General features: G+C 28.1%; 2 protein-coding genes across 4 annotated transcripts; both read left to right on the top strand.

The window, feature by feature from the left end:
* Positions 1 to 2,538: 2,538 nt before the first annotated feature.
* Positions 2,539 to 4,983, top strand: LOC136082987 (uncharacterized). The gene is made up of 3 exons (XM_065802401.1): positions 2,539 to 2,609; positions 2,966 to 4,420; positions 4,490 to 4,983. Exons 2-3 carry the CDS (start codon positions 2,971 to 2,973, stop codon positions 4,981 to 4,983), a joined length of 1,944 nt encoding a protein of 647 aa, XP_065658473.1. The 5' UTR covers positions 2,539 to 2,609; positions 2,966 to 2,970.
* A 2,053-nt stretch (positions 4,984 to 7,036) lies between these two features.
* LOC100212575 (slit homolog 1 protein) lies at positions 7,037 to 20,496 on the top strand. Of its 3 annotated transcripts, none has more exons than XM_065803027.1 (14): positions 7,037 to 7,772; positions 7,960 to 8,031; positions 8,441 to 8,512; positions 8,585 to 8,659; positions 8,744 to 8,815; positions 9,420 to 9,491; positions 9,811 to 9,882; positions 10,073 to 10,144; positions 10,283 to 10,354; positions 16,151 to 16,213; positions 16,283 to 16,437; positions 16,688 to 16,756; positions 17,798 to 17,921; positions 19,918 to 20,496. In XM_065803027.1, exons 1-14 carry the CDS (start codon positions 7,609 to 7,611, stop codon positions 20,072 to 20,074), a joined length of 1,311 nt encoding a protein of 436 aa, XP_065659099.1. In that variant the 5' UTR covers positions 7,037 to 7,608; the 3' UTR covers positions 20,075 to 20,496. The 3 variants fall into 3 exon arrangements, with proteins under 3 accessions (XP_065659099.1, XP_065659098.1, XP_065659100.1); XM_065803026.1 differs by having other exon boundaries at positions 17,765 to 17,921; XM_065803028.1 differs by having other exon boundaries at positions 7,303 to 7,864; positions 17,765 to 17,921.
* The last annotated feature ends 1,124 nt before the right edge of the window (positions 20,497 to 21,620 follow it).

Below are 21,620 nucleotides of genomic sequence, written 5' to 3'. Positions count from 1 at the left end.
AAAGTACACACAACAATTAAACCTTATTACGTCAGTCATAAAAAAACTGCGAAGATGTGAAGTTATTATTATAAGTGAAGTTATTATTGCTGGAGATTTTCAGTCATATCCCAAGACAGTTAACGATTCTGAGAATCGTAATAATAAAACACGCAACAAATTCTCTAATCATCTAACTAATTTTATTAAATCAAATAAGCTCTCATTTATCGGTATCACCAGTGGCGCTGGTCCAACATACACCTATCAGCATAAAACTCTCCCTAACTCATTGTATATCGATCACGTCGCCGCTCTAAAAGAGTCATCTTTATCTTTTATAAATACCAAAGTTATTCCTCCTTCGCCTTTTAATTTTAGCGATCTTTTACCAATCGCTACAAGTATTGTCGTTACACATACTAATCTGTCAACCGTAATAAATAGTATAATACAAAAATATATTTATATTCCAAAATATGCATGGATCAACAAAAACTTGATCGAAATATATAACCATAATCTCTCTATAGCTTTCAATAGCTACACCTTCAACGAGGAAAGAATTGAACTAGAGTTAATAGAAACATACAAAAAGATCAATGACTCGCTAATTTTTATAATAGCATTCTAACGTATGGAAAGGTTCCAAAATATTTATCAACTTCAACAATTATTCCACTTGTTAAGTCATATAAAAAATCTCTTAATAATCCGGATAATTACCGTGGAATTAGCATTTTCCCTATCTTTACCAAACTTTTAGAATATCTAATCTTGCATTTATGTCCTAATATAATAGATAACCACTCCCATCAGTTTGGTTTTAAAAAACAGTTCTACAGTTCCACGCAGAATTTTTATTGAGCGAAACCATTAAGCACTATAGTAACAATAGCACGCCACTATATATGTGCAGTTTAGATGCAATTTAAGCGTTTGATACATGCAACTGGGATTTGCTATTTGAGAAGCTCTACTTTCAAAAAGAATTACCTTTATCTGTAGTACACACAATCTCATCGCTATATCTCTCTGGTACTGCTAACGTATCCTATCAGGAAATTACCTCAAATCAATTCAGTCTGTCACAAGGGGTGCGTCAAGGGTCTATTCTATCGCCACATTTATATAGCATTTATACTGAAAATATCTTAAATGAAATCGTCTCAGAATGTAAAGTAGGTTCAACAATAAATGGTATCTATACTGGTGTCATTGCATACGCAGATGATGTAATTTTGCTAAGTCCAACAATCTCTGGTCTGTAAGAACTGATTGACAGGTTTCAAACATATGGAATATCAAACTTTATTAAGCTAAACACTGAAAAAACGGAATTTCTGGTAAAAGTTCGATTCCGAACAACGTTGTTCAAATTAACGGAAGCTATTTATGTCTCCAAAATAAATTAAAACATCTGGGTTTTCAATGGGATAATGGTAAAAACAACAAGGAAATTGCAACACTTCAAAAAACAAATCTAAATGAACGTATAACTCAGTTTCAATCGGTTGCAATAGCTCCAATTGACATTGGAATTCGTTATTGCCAGCCGTCAACAATAGTTCATTTATACAACACTTTAGCAGTGCCAAAGCTTATATACGGCCTTGAACGATGCAACTTTGATATCAGTTTCCTTCGAAACATAGACGCCGTTGGAAGAGCAGTTTTAAAATCATTTTTTGGTATCTCAAAATACAGTAAAAATTACCTGCATTCTTTTTTTAAAATAGAGGATATTTCAACTATTTTAATTCGAAATAAAGCTAATCTATTTATCAGGCTGATGAAAAATCAAACTTGTTACTCACTGATAATTAATCAATTACAATCAACACAAAATAAAGACTCATTTAAAAATGAAGTGATTTCTATATGTAAAACTCTTGGTTTAAACTTCTTTCAATACATGATAGAAGGGGAAAAAATTAAATTTACACTACCTCAAGAAGAACTGCAAGCTGAGTTTATAGCAATATTAAAAGAATCATTCCAGTTATGGAACTTAAAAGAACAAAGAGAAATATTTAAAACTTTGATGGATGTGAATATTCCTAAAATAGAACTAACCGTCTAGTTATTAGCGTTAAAGGCTAATGATTGGGAGAGCCGTGCTCTCTTGACGTAATTTAACTATAAAATGTAATAATATAAGTTACTTTACCTGTAATTTTATTACTGGGTGTTTAAAAGAAAATATATTAAAAAAATAAATAAATAAAGAAGCTGTTCAAGCTTGTGCATGACAATTATAACACACATTTGCACAGTGGGCCAGGTGGTAGACAAAACCTCAAAAAAAAAATTTCGAAATACTTCCAACTACTTAGTACATTATATTTATAAGAGCATAATGTATGGTTTAAAACATTATTTGTAGTTTAATTTTACATCATAAATGTACAATTATTATTTACAATTGAATATAATGATGAATTAATTTTTTTTTTTTTTTTAATATACCATAACAACATAACTATAACAACAAATAACTTTTAAATTATTTAACATATGCGAAATTAATTGACATATTATTAAAATTTAATTTGAAAGCTTTTCAAAAAATACCATAACAAATTCCAAGGTCTTGTATTAAAGTCACAGTTTTATTTTGAAATATAAAGGTAAGATTCTTGTTTATAGTATAAAGATATTATGTTAAAAGTGGCTCATATAGTTTAGAACCTGCTGGAACATCATATTAATGTTAGAATAAGTTAATACAATATATGTACAGCCTGTTGGTGCTGTTTTATTCTGCTCATAGCTGCCCCTTTAGGTTTGGTAAACATTTAAAAAATATATATTGTTGTAAAATGCTATTCGCGACAAACCTATTTTTTGGTTTGTTGTCATTATTAGGTGTTGTGCTTATTGTACTGGCCTAATTAAATATATCTGAAATAAAAATAATGGCCATATTCATGTTATATTAGTTTATAGTGGTTGCACTAATAATTTTAAATTAATTTTTTTGTAGTTGATATGAAGATAAGTGATGTCCATAACCGTATACGGCATGACCAACTAAATCCGAGTGATAAATCATTTTCTTTGTCTGTAGAAGCTATTTTAGTCTCTATGAATTTGGGTTCTACTGGGTGTGCTGCATTTTTAAAAGTTTATCAAAAGAAATGGAAGGATGCAAACCGAGGAAACATAAAGTTTGAGAGTAAAAATAAAAATTGGTTGTCTCAGGACTTTAAATCTACATACAGTAATAATATATCTAAGCCTGATAATTCTAGTCAATTACATAAGATTGGTGGAAGACCAAGTTGTTCCTTTAAAGTTGCTTCTGACAAAACCAAAAGGAGAAGACTTAATGATATTATAAATAATTTTTCTAGTGATGAGTTGCTCCACTCAGCAAGGCTTAAATTAAGAAATGAGTATAATTATGAGGCTGCCAAGCAAGTTGCTGAGATATCAGAACCTTCTAGTCAATTTAAAAAGTATACAGCTTATGAAGGTCTGGCATTAATTATAGATGGTGGCATGTCAAAATCAACCTACCAACTTATGAGAAATGGAGCTGAAGAACGTGACTGCCATATATATCCTTTATACAACAACATAAGATTGTCCAAAGCTAAGTGCTATCCAGAGAACATCTTTGTTGATGATTATTCAGCACATGTACCACTACAAGAATTATTTAAACATACAGTAAAAAGACTTTGTGAGGTGCAAGCTCCTGTGATCAGCACAATGCTAGATGGTTTGACCCGGTTGACTTTGCGTTGCAAGGCTGGGTTTGATGGGGCTACTGGGCAAAGCATGTACAAGCAAATTAGTAGTGAGGAAGCTGGAGATCGTAACTTAAAAAAAGAAGAATCTCTGTTCATTACCTGCTTAGCACCACTAGAACTCAGTGGGTTCTGTAATAACAAAAAAGTACTATTATGGCGAAATGAAAAGCCATCATCTACTGCATATTGTCGTCCAATAAGATTTTCTTTTCAAAATGAAAGCAAAGCAGTTGTTATAGAAGAAGCAAAATATTTAGAATCTGAAATCAAAAAATGTGGTGTTTTTAATTTTACTTTTAATGGAAAGGAACTGGTTGTCAAAAGTATTATTGAACTGACCATGATTGATGGCAAAATTCAAACTATTCTGTCTCATGTGACTGACTCAACTCAATGTTGCTCTGTGTGTGGAGTGTCTCCAAAAAACATGAATAACTTAGAAATGGTGCTGAAATTGGACAATTCTAATAATTTAGAATTGAAATATGGTCTTTCTAGCCTGCATGCCTGGATTAGGTTTTTTGAGATGGTATTGCATATTGGATATAAACTAGAAACTCAAAAGTGGCAGTCTAGAGCTATAGAAGATAAAGAAAATGTTATGCAAGTGAAGAAACGTATACAGACAGAATTTATGAACCAAATGGGACTAGTTGTGGATTTTCCAAAAAGTGGAGGATCTGGTAAGTGAAATTACATAAATACTTTTATATAAATCATCAGGTTAACTATCACATATATACAATTTGTAGGTACCAGTAATGATGGTAACACTGCCCGACGAGCCTTTGCAAACTATCAATCAACTGCCAAAATTTTGAAAGTAGATGAAACTCTTTTACTTTATTTTTACATCATACTAGTCACTTTATCATCTGGATTTGAAATTGACACTGTCAAATTTAAAGAGTTCTGTATTACTGCTCTTAAACTTTACATATCTAAGTATTCCTGGTATTACATGGCACAATCAGTACACAAAATTTTAGTTCATGGCCATGCCATCATTGCTAGACAGTACTTGCCAATTGGACTGATGTCAGAGGAGGCCCAAGAGGCCTGTAACAAGGATTTTAAAAAGTTTAGGAAAGATTTCAGTAGAAAGACTTCCAGAATTGACACAAATCGTGACCTAGTTAACAGGCTACTTGTATCTAGTGATCCTGTCATAACATCATTAAGAAAGTGTCATAAAAAAAATGGTAAGAGTTTAAAAAATACCCCAGTGAAGTTTTGGCTTTGCTGAGGGAATCAGCTCCACCTTCTTCTTTTTCTTTGTAGCTAAACACAATTTGTTGTTTGATTTTTAAAAAAGGTTGATATTGAAAAAAATATTTTTTTACTACCTAAGCCAATTAAATGTCTTTTATTTTATTAAAAATTAAAATATTCTTGTTAAAAATAAATATTATTTCATATATAATGATTATTTATATATCTAAATAGGTTTGTGGACCAATTGGGTAATAATTAGGTTTTGTCCACCACTTCCCATATACCTGGCCCACTGTGATTTGGGTTGAATAAAGGTAAAATGTAGAATGTATACAGTTAAACAAGTGCGTTGCTATGGCGTTGCTAGGGACATTACGTTAAGATAGTTTATTTAAATAGACAAATTATAATAGTTATAGGTTAATTTGCTACTTTTAAAACAATTTACACAGGTCACTCATACACAGGTAAAAGTAGTTAAAAACAATTTTTTTTTTGAAAATATTGAAATTTTAATGGGGGATAGCCCCTTAAGTTGTCAGTCATTCATTGATTTTTTTTTTTAAATTTTTTTTTAAAGCTTTTGTTTATGGTTTTAAAAGTATTCCTTATTTTTTTAAATCACAAAAAATACAAATTTTTTTAACCTTTATTTTTTTACTTGGTTCAAAACTTTTTTTTTCATTTCATTGTTTTGGCAATTTTATAAATTAAAACAACAAAATTTAGTTTATTAAAAAATTTAAAAACATTTTAAAATTGTTTTTATAAATTTATATAAACTGTTTTGTCGTCTAATGCATTTTATAACGGGAGACGTTATATTTAACGTCTCCTGGTATAAAAACATAGATTTATTCTGTTTCAAAACAAATATTATGCATTATATTGATTATTGAAATATCAACCGCACAACTTTTTCTAAATTTTACTTAAAAGTTACTTAAAGAGCGCCATGTTAGTAAAGCATTTTATTTTTCCGACTCCAATAACCTTGTTTTATTGGTAAAATTAGATAGCTACAATTTAAAAGCATGTTTAACCTAAATCTTGTTTAAATTATTCTAATATTTTCCATGAAAATAAAAATATATGTAAAATATAATAAGTTGTATATTTAAAAAGTATATATATAAACATACAAACAAAAAAATGTCGGTTGATAGTCTCCGCGACTTAAAAAAAATTAATTATTTCCATTTTGCTTTGTTACATCTTATTTTAACTCAAACTTTTATTTGGAGAAAGCAAAAACCTTCGAAAAAAGCAAAAAAACTTCAAAAAAAAGCAAAAAGTGTTGCATTCATATTTTTATACAATGTTCCACTGAAAAATGACATGCAAGAAGTGACGCACAGAAAGTTCTTGTTGAAGAACAAAAAAAACTAATTGTAAAGTTACACAAAATTCTAATTTATATAAGTGAAATTGTAATAAATATTAGTAAGTTTCGCTGATCATGTCTAAAAACTGCAAAGCTCTACACATGTTTGTACCAATGGTAATACATGTTTCGGAATCTTTAACTTATTAATTTAAATATTAATAAGGAGAGCAAAATTAATAGAAATTATATATAAATAAATACAATTTACTTTATACATATTTATACAAATTATATATTGTATTTATACATATATAATTTTTTTTTGTATTTATTTTATATAGATAGAACATTTTTAGATAGAACATTTTATTTATTACATTTGTAGATAGAAAAAGATAATACTGAGAGGACGATATGTTCTGTAGGGTTGACCCCCTTACTTAGAGAGTGCTGAGTACCAACAAAGACTTTATACACCATTTTGTGGATGAACTATTTAAAACAGTTAACTATTTTTAATGTTTTAATCATAAAAAATTTTTATCATATAATTTATCAGACATCAATATGTTTTAATAATCTGATATGTTTAAGTTGTTTGTAAGAAAAGCATAATTGGTCTTATTAAACTTGACGTTAATGTCTTTTTCTAATTGTTGTACGAAATCATTGTTGACGTCTTTTGTTTTAGTCTAACGAGTTTCAAATTTCTAGAATATTTGTTCAAATACATAAAATAAAGATATTTTACAATATTATTGTAAAATAATTTTTAAGAATTGCAAATGCGATTTAAAAATAACTTTTAAATTTTGCAAGTACGATTTAAAAGCGAATCTCGGAGAGATAATAGACAAACTATGGTTATTTTTTTTAATATAAGATTGGACATAGTTTGAATGATTTTATAGACCATTCAATGATTTGACCCCCTGCTCGGTGATCATGCAGTTAAACTATATAAAAAGATTAGAGCAAATCTGTTAAAATCACTTAAAAATACTGCATACGGATAAGTAAAGCATATTATTATTATAGCTTATCCAACGAGTAGAACTGTCTGTAGCATTTCTAAAAATTTCCTAATTTTTTTTTTTCCAAAGTAATTTCGTAAGAAACGGTTTAATTAAAAAGGATTGGAAAAGCTTAGAACTTAGCATGAATTTTTAAAGGCATGTGACGGAATAATTCTACATAAATTTTTGTATTTACTCGATTCAACAACAACGAGCGCGTAGCTATTGTTTTAATAGAAAATAGATTTATTCCAGTTCTATCAAATATTTATCTGTAAAAACAAATATTTATTTGAATACAAACTTTAAAAACATGTTAAAATCTATACTTATGGTTATCAATTGCATATTCTTCTATGAGTTAAAGTTTACTCAATCATGTACTATGTCCAAAAGTTCTGGTTTGCGAATGCTAAAATGTTCGAAAATGAATCTTAGAGAATTTCCAAAAGATATCGACAATGCAACTGAATTTTTGTGAGAATTAGTATTTCAAGTGTAAAAATGTTTGTTTACTTTCAAGGAATATATAGAATGTGGAGAATTTTTTCACTGTTATTATCGCTAAAGTACATAAATCTGAGCAAACTTCCTATTTCTTTCAAATGTTTGTTTTTTAAAATAATGCTTTTTTAATAGATTTTTTTATTAATTGATTTTTTAGACGTCTGGAGAAAAATTTTATCGAAGATATACCAAAAGACTTTTCCAACATACTGCCTAATCTAGTCAAGATGTAATTACTTAACCATTTTGTAAATATATTTTATTTAAATATTCAGTGGTATAATAGCTTTATTCTATTCATAATGAAATTAGATTTAATATTGAAACAGTATGTATGTATTGTCATATATATATATATATATATATATATATATATATATATATATATATATATATATATATGTATATATATATATATATATATATATATATATATATATATATATATATATATATATATATATATATGTATATGTGTATATATTTATTTATATGTATATATATATATATATATATATATATATATATATATATATATATATATATATATATATAAATATGTATGTATGTATGTATAACTATGTAATATTTTATAGTGTATGTTATTATTTATTTTTAGTATGATTTGTCTTTTCTAGTGATATTGCATATAATCATATAAAAACTTTGGAAGCAAATGTTTTTTCAAATTTCAAAAAACTTAACACAATGTAAGTAATGTAAGTAATTTGCCATTTTTACATCCTATTTAAAAGATTAATATACTGCGGATAATTTTTTAGCCAACTTCAAGACAATAAAATTACTACTATAAACAATGATATTTTTAAAGGATTGGAGTCAACAACAATGAAGTTGTAAGAATTTCTTCAGAGTTTTTACTTGTGGTTACATCATTTAGTTTAGTTTTTTAATATATATATATTTTTTTTTTTTCCTAGGCGATTAACAAACAATAGTATTACAACAATTCATCCAAATGCATTTTCTAGACTTTACGCTGATACAGATTTGTAAGAACAAATTGTTCACTATATATATATATATATATATATATATATATATATATATATATATATATATATATATATATATATATATATATATATATATATATATATATATATATATATATATATATATATATATATATATATATATATATATATAGATATAGATATAGATATAGATATAGATATAGATATATAGATATAGATATATAGATATATAGATATATAGATATAGATATAGATATAGATATAGATATAGATATATAGATATATAGATATATAGATATATATACAAGTCCAAGTTAGATAAGTGTTTTTTTACTAATTTAATTATGTGTGTGTTTAAAAAAGTTAAAATGATTTTTTAATAATTTAATAGCAATCTATTGCTTTACTTTTTTATATTTCAGTTATTTAATAGTTTAAAAGTTAAATGAAAAAAAGATTTGTACAGCTTAACATTTGATTAACATTAAAATGAAATTGAATAAACATTTTAAATGTATTGAACATTGAATATATTCAATACTTTTTAACTAATTTTTATTAATGCATTTAATTAGTAAGAATTAAAAAAAGTTCACTTGGGTTAGAATTTTTTTTTTAGATTTTTAAACATTAACAATATATCTTCATTGCATCCAGAGACATTTGTTGATGTTCGATGGATGATACATTTGTGAGTAATTGTTTATATTAAATAACGTTGGTAGAGCTATACAGTTATAAGTTTTTTCTACCTAAAGATCACTCCAATGACTAGTTTTTAACTATACAAGTGATACCAAACCTAATTTTGTAATATTTCAGTGATTTTGAAATAATTTTTTATTTTTTGCATCCAGAGAGGCAGTAGTGATGATTTATGCCGTATTTTAGTACTTTGAATATTTTCAAACTATTTAACTTTAAAAAAGTGAATTATTTGTGAATAATGACATCATTATTGAAACATTTTTAATGCCATCATTATTTTCAATAATCATTTTTTATTTTAGAGACTTGGATGATAATCATTTGAATACATTGCCAGAAACTTTGTTTCAAAACCAAGAGAAGTTGTTATATTTGTTAGTTATTATTTCTAATTTATATCATTTCATTGTTCAACATTTTCTATTTAAGTTTAAACTGTGTTTATGTACTAGTGTAATAATGTAATAATGATATGTATATAAAATTGACATTTTATAAAATAAAAACAGTTTGTTTTTATTTTTGAAATTTTTTGTAAGGAAATGATATCATTATTCTCTTTAGAAGTCTTCGTAAAAACTCAATTTCATCATTAAGCGAAAATACATTTATTGGTTTGGATTCATTGGAGAATATGTAAGCTCTTTAAAACTTAAATAGCTATAATTAATAGCAACACCTTTTATATTAACAATACTTTGAGTTTTTATTGATTTTTTTTTATTATTTCTAATAAGATAAAAAAGTTTTTTTTAATTTTCTTTTTAATAAAAGAGATTTGTCACACAACAAGTTGACTTCATTACCATCTCAGTTGTTTTTCAAGAACAATAAACTACAGATAATGTAAGTATTTAAAGACAATACTAAATAAAAACTTAAAAAAAACTTTATTAATTAAAAAAAAAAAGAAATCATTTTTTAGTACTTTTATTTATTAAAAAAAAAAATGTTTAGTATGATTTTACTAATTTTCCAAGGAACATAGCAGAAACATTAATTGTTAATTCTGGTGTTTTAAAGAAATATAAAAACCTTTTTTATTTTTTAGGTTATAAAAAATACTTAAATATTATATCCTGGAAAAAAAATTATATATATTAACCAAAACAGATGACTTGTTGGTTAGAAAACATTTTTATAGATAAAACCGAAAATATTTTTGAGTGTTAATTCTTTTTAATGTTATAAATCTTTGCTTAATTAGTTTCAATACAATGTGATAGTTCAAGTAATGTAAATTTGGTACAATGTGATAGTTCAAGTAATGTAAATGTGGTACAATGTGATAGTTCAAGTAATGTAAATGTGGTACAATGTGATAGTTCAAGTAATGTAAATGTGGTACAATGTGATAGTTCAAGTAATGTAAATGTTCATAAACTCAAGCTAATGGAGAACTTGGCTCAGTTTATAAATATATCAGTTTATTTTGTAATAAATATTTCAGTGTACATCGAAACAAATTTCTTTTGAAAAAAAAAAATTTAGGAACAAAAAAAAAAGTGTTGAACAGAAAAAAAAAGTGGTGAATTTAAACAATAGTTATTCATTAGTAAATTTTAATTATTTTAAAGAAATTAATTTTTTAAATATCTTCACTTCCAACAAGGCTGCAAGCAACCACTAATTAAAGTTGGAAGTTACTGGAAGAGAAAAGATAAAGATTGTAGAGCAAGATAACGATTGACAGACAACTTAAAGAATTGCAAATTATCTGAATCAGGAAAGCAAGATGAAGGAAGCAAATTCCAAAGAGCTAATGTTCGAGGAAAAAAACTAGACTAATAAGTGTTTTTGGAGCACTTAGGAACAGTCACAGAAAAAGGATGAGACTTAATTGAATGACGAGTAAAACAAGAGTGAATTTTAGTAGATGGCACAAGAGATGCTAGCTCTTTAGAGCAGTGCCCGTTATAGTATTTGTAGAAAAGAGAAAGAGAAGCAACATTACGGCAATGTGATAATGGTTGGAGGTTGGCTGCAAGAGCAGGTCCAACTATGTTTACAATGCGTTTTTGTACCTTGTCTAAAAGAGAAAGGGCATCATTAGAAGATCCGCCCCAGATACGGCAACAGTATTCCAAACAAGGCCGGATTTGAAATTTATAGAGATAGAGACTAGAATCCGAAGAAGTAAGAAAGTGACGAGCTTGATAAAGAGATGCAACCTTAGCAGATGCTAATATTGCAACTGATTTGATATATGGTATCCAAGAAAGGTTGGAAGTAAGAATTAATCCAAGTCGATGTTTTATCTGTATTGAAATTCACCAGCCACTGTGAGTCCCATGCTGTAGCAGAAGTGAGATCCTTTTCAAGCTCAAATGCCCCCTCCAAGCAATCAGAGAGAGTTGGTTTCTTATCACGACAAAAAAAAAAGGTAGTATCATCAGCAAACAAAGCCATATTAGATGTGAGATTATCTGGAAGATCGTTAATGTAAATTAAAAAAGGTATAGGGCCGAGGATACAACCTTGAGGAACCCCTGAAGTTACAGAATAAGAAGAAGAGTGCTGTCCATCGAGGACAACTTTTATACTACGATTGGAAAGGAAGGATTCAATAATCTCAAAGATGTTGCCAGATACACCATAAGAAGAAAGCATATGGAGAAGACCAGCATGCCAAACTTTATCAAAAGCCTTTCAAATGTCAATAGCGATGGCCTTAACCTCTCCACCTTTATCTAATGCAAGATAAAACCTATCGGTTAATACTGTTAGCAAATCAGCTGTAGAACGAGAAGATCGAAATCCATGATGATGATCAGAAAGTAAGTTATTAGATTCAAGATGAGATATTAAGTGTTTGTTAATTAAAGATTCAAAAACCTTGCTTATGATAGGAAGAAGACTAATGGGACGGTAGTAAGACGAATCAGATCGCTCTCCAGAATTTTTAAAGATGGGGAAAACAGCTGCCGCTTTCCAGCAGGCTGGAAAACAAGGCTCTAATAATCACTTGTTGAATAGTTTTGAGAGTATAGACAACACCACCGGAGAACACTTCTGCAAGACAATAACAGGTATGTTGTCCGGACCACAAGCTGTAGAAGAGTCTAGGCAGGAAATAACTTTAGATACAGAAGCTGGAGTGATACGAATGTCAAGCAATGGATCAACCTGTTTGCTGGCAATATCAGGTAGAACGCAACTAGTGGAATCAAGAGATGATATTGATGAAAAATTTTTAGCAAACAATTCAGCTTTGTCTTTAGGTGAGGTGACAAAGTCTGAACCATACAAGAGAGGTGGAATTAAAGATTTGCCCTTATCATTAATACTATTATAGATTCTCCAGAAGTTACGAGAGCCTAATTTTTGAGATGAGATACAAGATTTCATGACCTGAGAATAGCGGGCTTTGGCGTTAGACAAAACTGTTTTACAATGGTTTCTAATAGTAATAAACAGACGTCTGTTTTCTGGAGAGTTGTTTTGCTGATAAATATGGAAGTAACAGTTTCGATTGGCAATAGCAGCAGCACAGTGTGAGGAAAACCATGGAGGAGAGTGAGGGTTGACCTGGAATCAATGAGAGGGAACAAAAGATTCTATGCCAGCCTGAATCTACGAGTTTATGTAAGAAGCACATTTGTCGACAGAAAGATGAAAAATTTCTACCCAAGGGCAATCACAAAGAAAATCATGGAAAGAATCCCAGTCAGCTTTACTGTAGTTGTAAGAGGTATGATAATAGGGGGATTCAGGTGATGAAGAAGAATGTGATAATAGCTTTAGAGAGATCAAACTGTGATCAGAAGAACCTACGAGTGAATGTGGAGAAACTGAGCACTGACTAGGATCAGAAACAAGACATAAGTCGAGTAGAGAAGGTAAATGATTCGGGTTGTCAGTAAAGCGAGTTGGAAAGTTGACTATTTGAGTTAGGGATTGAGAAAGGCAAAAGTTATGGGCTTTAATGCCTGCAGAATCACTGACACTAGAGCCAAGCCATTCAGACTGGTGAGCATTAAAGTCACCAACAACAACTATATTAGCTGATGGATAAAGAGAGAGGGCTTGGTCAATATGATCAGAAATAACATCAAAAAGAGTGCAATCTTAAGATGAAGGAGAGCGATATAGAACAAAGAGAAAGGCAATAGAGTGAAGTGGTGCTAAACAAAAGCACATAAAAGAAGAGTCTGTGGATTTAAACCTAGTTTCATGACATATGGGTAAATTCTTAAGAATGTAAATACCCAGGCCAAGCATGTGGCTATTGGAGTCTTTACGAATTAATGGAAGATAACCATCAACAAAAAGATCGCAAGATGAGACAGCTGAACTCAAATTAGTCTCACAAAGAGCAATTAGGTCTGGTGAACTTTGCAAGAGATAAGACTCAACAGAAGAATAGTTACTTCGAAGACCGCGAATATTAGTGAATGATAGGTTTAGAGAACTTGGTGATGATGATGGTTTTTTGTGTTTTATAGTTTTTGGTACTTTATTCATTTTTAAATTTGATTAAAGAGCGTGACTCAAAGTATAGATAGTACTCAGAACACTGTTTAAGCCCAAGCAATTGCCTCATTACTACTAATAAACCCTAAGCCGTAACAAAGGGCTCCAAATGTGGCCTCCGCAATGCACACTAAAAGTACAAACAGGGACACCATCCATGCGCAACATGGCACTGTTAATACTTTGATATTTTTCAGCTGTTGATGGAATCAGCCTCTTTGAGAGCTACCACAGAGTTTGGGAAACCTGACTACCAGATGGCCTCAGAACCATATAACTGAGTTTTAGAGCTGTACCCTCATTAGGAGATAATAGAATGAGTTGTCTAGTCATAAAAACAGAGGCACAAGCAAAACCCATGCATTGAGTCAAGAAGATCCAGCATTTAACATCCCAAACTGGAAACAATGTATTAAAAATACATCTGCGCCAGCCTAATAGAAGAAGGGGTGCGAGGCTGGTCAACAGATAGAATCTGTTTACCCCTTAAGTCTTTGCCTAGGAGGCTTTCTAGAAGACAGTAGCCGAATGCATTTAACATCTCCCCAAGATGAGTATTTTTATCGAGACACCATCTCTAGCCTTTTCTCAACCAAGAGCATCAAGGTGGGGTTGTTTTAGGTCGGAGTTTGCACCTCCTAGTCTTTGCCTAAAAAGGTGTATCCTACAAGACAGCAGGACATAAAGGAGATTGTACTGGGTTACATGTTACCAGTAGCTCTGATGCAACTGTTTCTAACATGTTACCAGTAACTCTGATGCAACTGTCTCTAACAAATAAGTTATTATATATGATATCTCTAGATATTTCAGTTAATACTTAATACTGAAAAACTTATAAGTATACCTAAATATCACGTAAAGTACCAGTTAAAGTAGATATTTGAGTAAAGTCAGAAATTAATAATAAATTGATATTTGAGTAAAGTCAAAAATTCCTTGAGAAACATACTTACAAGGGAGAATATACTTGGTTTAAGTAGTAGACTGGTAAAATTAATTTACATGTTACCTAAAAGTATTACAGTTATCTGAATGCTGTTGAATGTATGATTTGTCTCATAAATTTACTTAGTTTAAATAGTTAAACAGTTATTTATTAGTTATTTATATTTTTTTACAGATTTGTCTAACAAAAGTTTGCATAGCTGTGAACTCTGCGAACTATCAAATGAAATTGAGAATGTTTTTATAGCTCCCCCTTATTCGCTAGTTTAGCAATAGTTCTAGTAATAGTTTCCACCTAGTTCTAGCTAGAGATGTAGTCAAGACAGTAAAGGCCAAGACTAAGACCAAGACATTTGGGCTCAAGACCAAGACTGAATGCTTCACGACCAAGACCAAGACATCAAAAAATCAAACCATGATAAAGACTTTGAAAATTTTACAAGACTAGGATCAAGACTATTAGGAGAATAGCAAATAAATCTTTCCTTTTTTTTTAATGCCTAAATAAAAATAGTTATATACTTATTTTTACTTATTTATGCATTTTTATACATCAATCAAAAAAAGAATACATAAACAAATAAAATAATAATAATAATATAAATAATTTTAATTGAACATTAAAAAAAAAATTAAAGATTTTTTTTAGATTCTCCTTACATAAAAAATTTCTGTTAGAACCTTGTGAAACCAACACAACAAACTCTCATTGAGAGCGAGAAGTTGTGGAGATCTACGGTTTGTTATTAATAACTAATCTATTCATTGAGTTGATATTTTTTGTAAGAATCAAGAAAGTAAAAGACAGTGGAGGTTTGAGACCAAGACCAATACTCTTGGCTTTCAAGACCCAGGCTAAGACCAAGACTTTAGGCTTCAAGACCAATATTAAGACCAAGGCAGTTAAATACGAGTCTAGTGACCTACATCTCTGGTTCTAGCTATAGTTCTAGTAATAGCTTACTCTTAGTTGCTAGTTCCTGCTATAGACCTTGATTATTTCAGGTTTATTTAATTTTATTTTTTGTTAGGTTTAGTTTGAAACAGTTCAGTTTTGTTTCTAATTTAAAGCTTTCTATTTTATTTAAATTACTTCATTCCAATAAACAAAAAAAAACTACACTAATGGTTTTTTAAACCTTTGATAAGTTGTTACTTTTAATATTTGATTTAGAAAGTGATTCTTGTTATTATTTCAAATCATAATTTTTTTAATATTAGTAATTTAGAATCAAACTTGTTAACTCGAATACCAATCAAATTACCATTCAGCATCATTGAAGTGTAAGTAAAACTAAAACTTGTTCTAAAAATTTTTTAATATAAATTTCTTATAAGTACATTTTTCATCAGGAAGCTAAAAGACAATCCTATTGTTTGTGACTGTGAACTAAAAGCAATGCTTTTAAACTATCAACAACCTTCAATACTAAAAGACTTTGATAATATACCTTGTCAAAACCATGCAAATCTAACTACTAAGCAAGTTCTTCAAGAATTATTTTGTGGTAATCAATTTTTTATTGATACCTCTTATTGTTACATTATAATAATATACAATAATAATATACAAATATAAGGTAAATAATATGATAAGTTATGATAAATGTAAAGTTAATAAATTAAATTTTTATTTGTATTATCTTTACTTCAGTTTGAAATCATTTTCATAATTATTTTAGTTAAAGTTTTTCTAACTTGATATTATTTATTAAAAAATCTTTAATGAGGCTTATGAAATTCTTTTTTATTTTTTAGAAACAACAACAACAACATCAAAACCTATATTGAGTAGTGTATCAACTTTGAAAATAACGAGTTCAACAGGTATTTTAGTTTACATAAGATGAAAGATGTTGATAAAGGGATTCTGGGGTTTCAAGCAAAGTTTATATTTATTGTGTTTTTTAATATTTATTTGAAAAAATTGTGATGAACAAAATTAAATTGAGTTAAGTTATCTTTTTAACAAATCAATATGAAAACTTACTATAAAAGATGTCTGATTCTATGATTCTATAAAAGAATTCTATATGCAGGATGTCTGCCATATCAGGTAAATCAGTGAAAAGTCAGGGAATTCAAATATCTGCAAAATAAATTCAGGGAATTGTCAGGGAAATTAAGTTAAATTTAGGGAAAATCAGGGAGAAACCAAGGAAAAGCGTTCTTCATCAATCTTACATATCTTACATCAAACTTATGTAAGTCATGTTGTACACATAATATAAAATTTATTTGGTAGATTAAAAATTTCTCTTGGTACTTTGAATGTGCATTGTGTTAATGTTTATATTTTTGGAATTTTGCAAAAAGCTTTTTTCTAAAAGAATTAAAGTCTATTTTTTCCGAAGTTAAGTTTGGGTAACTTTAAATTAAATCAGGGTAAAACAGGTAGCGGATCTGGGAAAAGTCAGAGAAATCTATCTTAAAATATGGGGAGACCCTGATATAAGTTTTTCTTTCGTTCTTTTTGTTTTTTCCCTTCTTCCACCTTTTTTGACCTCTACTTGACCATCTCTAAGTTGTTTTTTCATTTCTTCCACCTTTTTTAACCTCTACTTGACTGTCTCTAAATTATTTCTTCATTTTTTCGAACCTTAAAATATTTTGAGGTTTTAAGTAAGTGGTTCAAATATGATCCACCTATCCTGATAGTATTGTGATTAACATATTTTTTTCATCCATGATTCCATCTGTGGTGATAAATATATTTAATGACTAATGCGTTATTTTTTTGTTTTTAAATTACTTTTCAAATTGGCATGATTAAATATTATTTTTATTCTTTATTTTTGTATTTAAAAACATAGTTATTATTTTTGATTGCTTTAGAAAACAAAAATCCTCATTTTGAGAGTGATTTAGGTTGGCGTACAATGCTAGCCATTATACTCAGTGCAGTTGTATTGCTTGTTATGGTTGTTTTGTTTATCTTTCTTTATCGAAAATGCATTTTAAAAACTGGCCATCAATTTTATAACGTCGTTCAGTAAGTTTTTTATCTTTGATTTTTTTTTATAATTTCACTTAAAATTAGATAGTGGTGTTTATAATTGTAAATTTAAAATAAAATATAGCGGAAGAATTTATTTTCAATATAAAACAAATTAGTTTAAAAACTTTAGGTATCAAAATTTTTTCAAAAACCTCTGGCTCCAGTTTGAGTCTCCACTATGTATGTTTGAGTCTCCGTTATGTATGTGTGGATTTATCAGATAGTGTCAATGGTCAAAATATAATATAAATAGAAATCTAATAATGGCCAAAATGCTCCCTTTATTGTAATACTAAAGTACAAAACTGAAAGTTCCATTCTTTAAAGTTCAATGCTATAAAAAACAAGCCTTAAGAGATTATAGAGGCTATAAGAAAAAAAAATCGTATCTAACTCAAGCAGAATGGTACACATCTAAGCTCTTAAATAGTCAATGTTCAGAAAATGACAAAACGAATGATCAGAAATGAAAGCTATCAGACACTGACTGTGAAAAAATACTACTGTGAAAGGGAATTACTGTATCATTAATAATATAATATGTAAACCATCTAAATCATAGTCAACAGTTACAAATTGAGTACAAATCTAGTCAATTTTCTGCTGAGATTTAAACTAATAATGTAATGCTTGATTCTTTTTTTTTCTTTTATTAACCAGCAACAAACAGCTGATTTGAGCATGGTAAAAGATAAATTTATTTGAAAAAAAAAAAAATGACAAGTCATCTAATATACTTAAACACAAATTTCATTTTATTTTCACTATATCATCTAATAATGAAGCAACTTTATCATCTAACAATAAATCAACTAATGAACTATATCACTACTGTGGATCCCAACATTATCACCAAAACTTTGAAAAATCTTTAGGAAACCAGGTTACATGATTGTTTTTAAATCAAGTGCAAATCTCATATTTTTGCTAACCTAATCTTAAAAATGAAGAAAAAAAAATGTTTGAGAAGCAATTGAAATCTAATTTAATAAGTGCAAATCCAGAAATTGATGTATGAATTTAGAAAATGATCAGTATGTCAAAATGCAGTTTTGGTGACCATGATTTTTATACTTACGCATTCCTTACTTTATTAGGAGGAATTAATAGAAAACAACGAAGTCACTTGAATGCAAAATATAGGGAAACTATTTAAAAAGTGACATTACTAGTTGAGTAATGTCAATTTTTAATAACTTTACCTAAACTTACTGTTTAGGTAAAGCTAACATGCTAATATCTTGCTAATAACATGCTAACTCTTGTTGTGATAAAATAAGTAGAACTTTTTACAATAACATAATTTTTTTAATTTTTTTTTTGATTTTAAAATTTATTTTTTTAAAACACAAAATTTGTAATTCCTAATGTTTTGTAAACTTCTTTTTACATTTTTCAAAGCTTTTTTATTTTTATTATTATTTTTTATTTTTTACAATAAAAAACTTTAGAATAAATATTAAAACATATATATTTGACAGAGAAATGTTAGCCGACAACAAATATATCTAATAAACTTATAAATTTGATTATTAATAAACTTAAAAATTTGATTACAAAAATCACTTCAGGTTTTTACAATAACATCTTTTCTTGATTTTGATGAATTGATGAATTTGGATTGATTTTTTAAATCAATCCCGACCAAAATAAAATCAAGATAAAATAAAAAGCTTATTGAATATTACATTGCATTAACTGAAGACATGTTTGGGCAAATAAAGTTACATATGAAAAGCATATACAAAAAAATGTTATTTTTTCATTATTTTTGTTTTTGTTTCTTTGTCAAAAAAGCTGTATGAATAAGGGTCAGATAAAAAATTATAGTGCAAAAAATATATTAAGACAGTGGCAATCTAAATCTGCACCTTTGAGTGCTTGTGTGTATGTATGTATGTATTTATGTATGTATGTATGTATGTATTTGTGTGTCTGAATACTTTTATTTATATACATGTGTGTCTGTATATATTTTTTTCACACTTAGAACTTCAACAATGCCTCGTAGAAAAGGTTCAAAAAAAAGTCAGAATCAACAGGGCGTCTCTAAATCATTAGACCTAGACGAGATAGAACAACAAAAAAATGAAGGCTGGGACGGAACAAGTGTTGCAATTTACAGGAAATTTGAGGGAGTCATATAAGAATTTTGTTTTGGCATATTGTATTGTGTTGAAATAATTAGAATTTCTACCGATTAGTTCTGAGTTAAACAACCTAAAAAAATAATCCGTTTTTTTAACACAAATTATTTGAGTGGTATAAATAAATCTAAGTACTTATGTTTATTCATTAAAAAAACAACAACTTGTATTTTGTTGTATAAATGTGTAAATAATAGTTATTTGTATATAATTTTTCGTTACCATGAGGTAATAGTTACCATTAGATAGTTCTCTTGCATTTTGAATATTTAAACCAAAATTGTTTTTAACTATTATTATGGTTGTTTCATTTTATTGCAACCTGGAGTTTTTATATATTTATTTTGTTTTTAAATGATGAATTTAATATTTAATTTGTTTAAATATGCTATATTTATTTTTGAAAGAATTTCAATAAAAGATTTTATCGTTATTTCTCAACTTATAAATATTATTTTTAAATATATGTGTTTATAAATAACTTTACAAATTTTAGAGGTTAATTTGTTTAACTCTGGTTTAATATACCTGGTTATCTGGTTACCTGGTTATTATAAATAGCTAAAAGGTTTACCACAAACGGTTCGTTAACTTTCAAATCGTTATATAACAACAAAATTATAAACTTTGCATCGGAAAGAAGATTTTGAAAATCTTGTTGCCAGAACCATATAAAAAAAATAAAGTTTAAAGAAAAAGTACGGTCAATTTAAATACTATTTAACAATGCTCAATCAAATTAAACAAAACCTGAAAATAATTTTATATCTCCAAATTACTTAACTCTGTTATTAGTTAAAAGAATAGAATAAAGCAGGATAGCATGAAATAGATAGTACAACAAAAATAATATATATACATGATATCATCGGTATACAAGGGAAATGCACTCAAAAGTCCAAAAACATCATTTTGAGATAATGAACAGTTTTTAGTTAAAATAGAATTTTTAGTTAAGAATAGTTAAAATAAAAGGTTTTTGTAAAATAGTTGAAATAAAAAATCTTAATAACTCGTTAATAATTGATTTATTAAATTTGTGTGGTATATCAAACGAAAGAGAATTTAAAATACTAAATAGTGGTATAAATAACTCCATACTGCCGAAAATGGATTTGGTGCATTTTCCTTGTATACCGACAACATGGTTTACCAAATCTCTGATTTTTGAGATATGTGATGAAGTACTCTGACAATAAATTTTCCTTCAATTAATATCTGCATATAATTCCAATTAGAATATCTGCATATATTTCCAATTAGAATATTATTTCTGGTGCATATATTTCCAATAAAAAGATTAAAGAATCTGACTGCTTTTTAAACTATTTTTTACTAATTTTTAAAAACTATGAAAGGTTGTCATGTCAAGTTAATCTTTTCCGGTCATGATAGTGACCTCTAGACTTTTACATTTAGTCACTATATCATTCTAGTTTTGAAAAATCATGAAATGCTTTTGTGAATGAGAAACTGATTTTTCATTTTGTCGAATATTTAAGTATCTGCGGTGCTAACGGCATATGTGGAAATACAAGGTTACAGC

The sequence above is a fragment of the Hydra vulgaris genome, chromosome 08 (assembly GCF_038396675.1).
Source record: "Hydra vulgaris chromosome 08, alternate assembly HydraT2T_AEP".
NCBI lineage: Eukaryota > Metazoa > Cnidaria > Hydrozoa > Anthoathecata > Hydridae > Hydra > Hydra vulgaris.
Note: the sequence above shows the minus strand (reverse complement) of the source record. Positions and strands in the feature narration are given on the sequence as shown.

Bases quoted from the DNA above. Each gene is read 5' to 3' on its own strand.
- LOC136082987 (XM_065802401.1), top strand. From the start codon at position 2,971: ATGAAGATAAGTGATGTCCATAACCGTATACGGCATGACCAACTAAAT. The intron at 4,421-4,489 runs GTAAGTGAAATT...TACAATTTGTAG, and splicing joins TCCAAAAAGTGGAGGATCTG to GTACCAGTAATGATGGTAAC.
- LOC100212575 (XM_065803026.1), top strand. From the start codon at position 7,609: ATGTTAAAATCTATACTTATGGTTATCAATTGCATATTCTTCTATGAG. The intron at 8,660-8,743 runs GTAAGAATTTCT...TTTTTTTCCTAG, and splicing joins GAGTCAACAACAATGAAGTT to GCGATTAACAAACAATAGTA. The intron at 10,355-16,150 runs GTAAGTATTTAA...TTTTAATATTAG, and splicing joins AACAATAAACTACAGATAAT to TAATTTAGAATCAAACTTGT.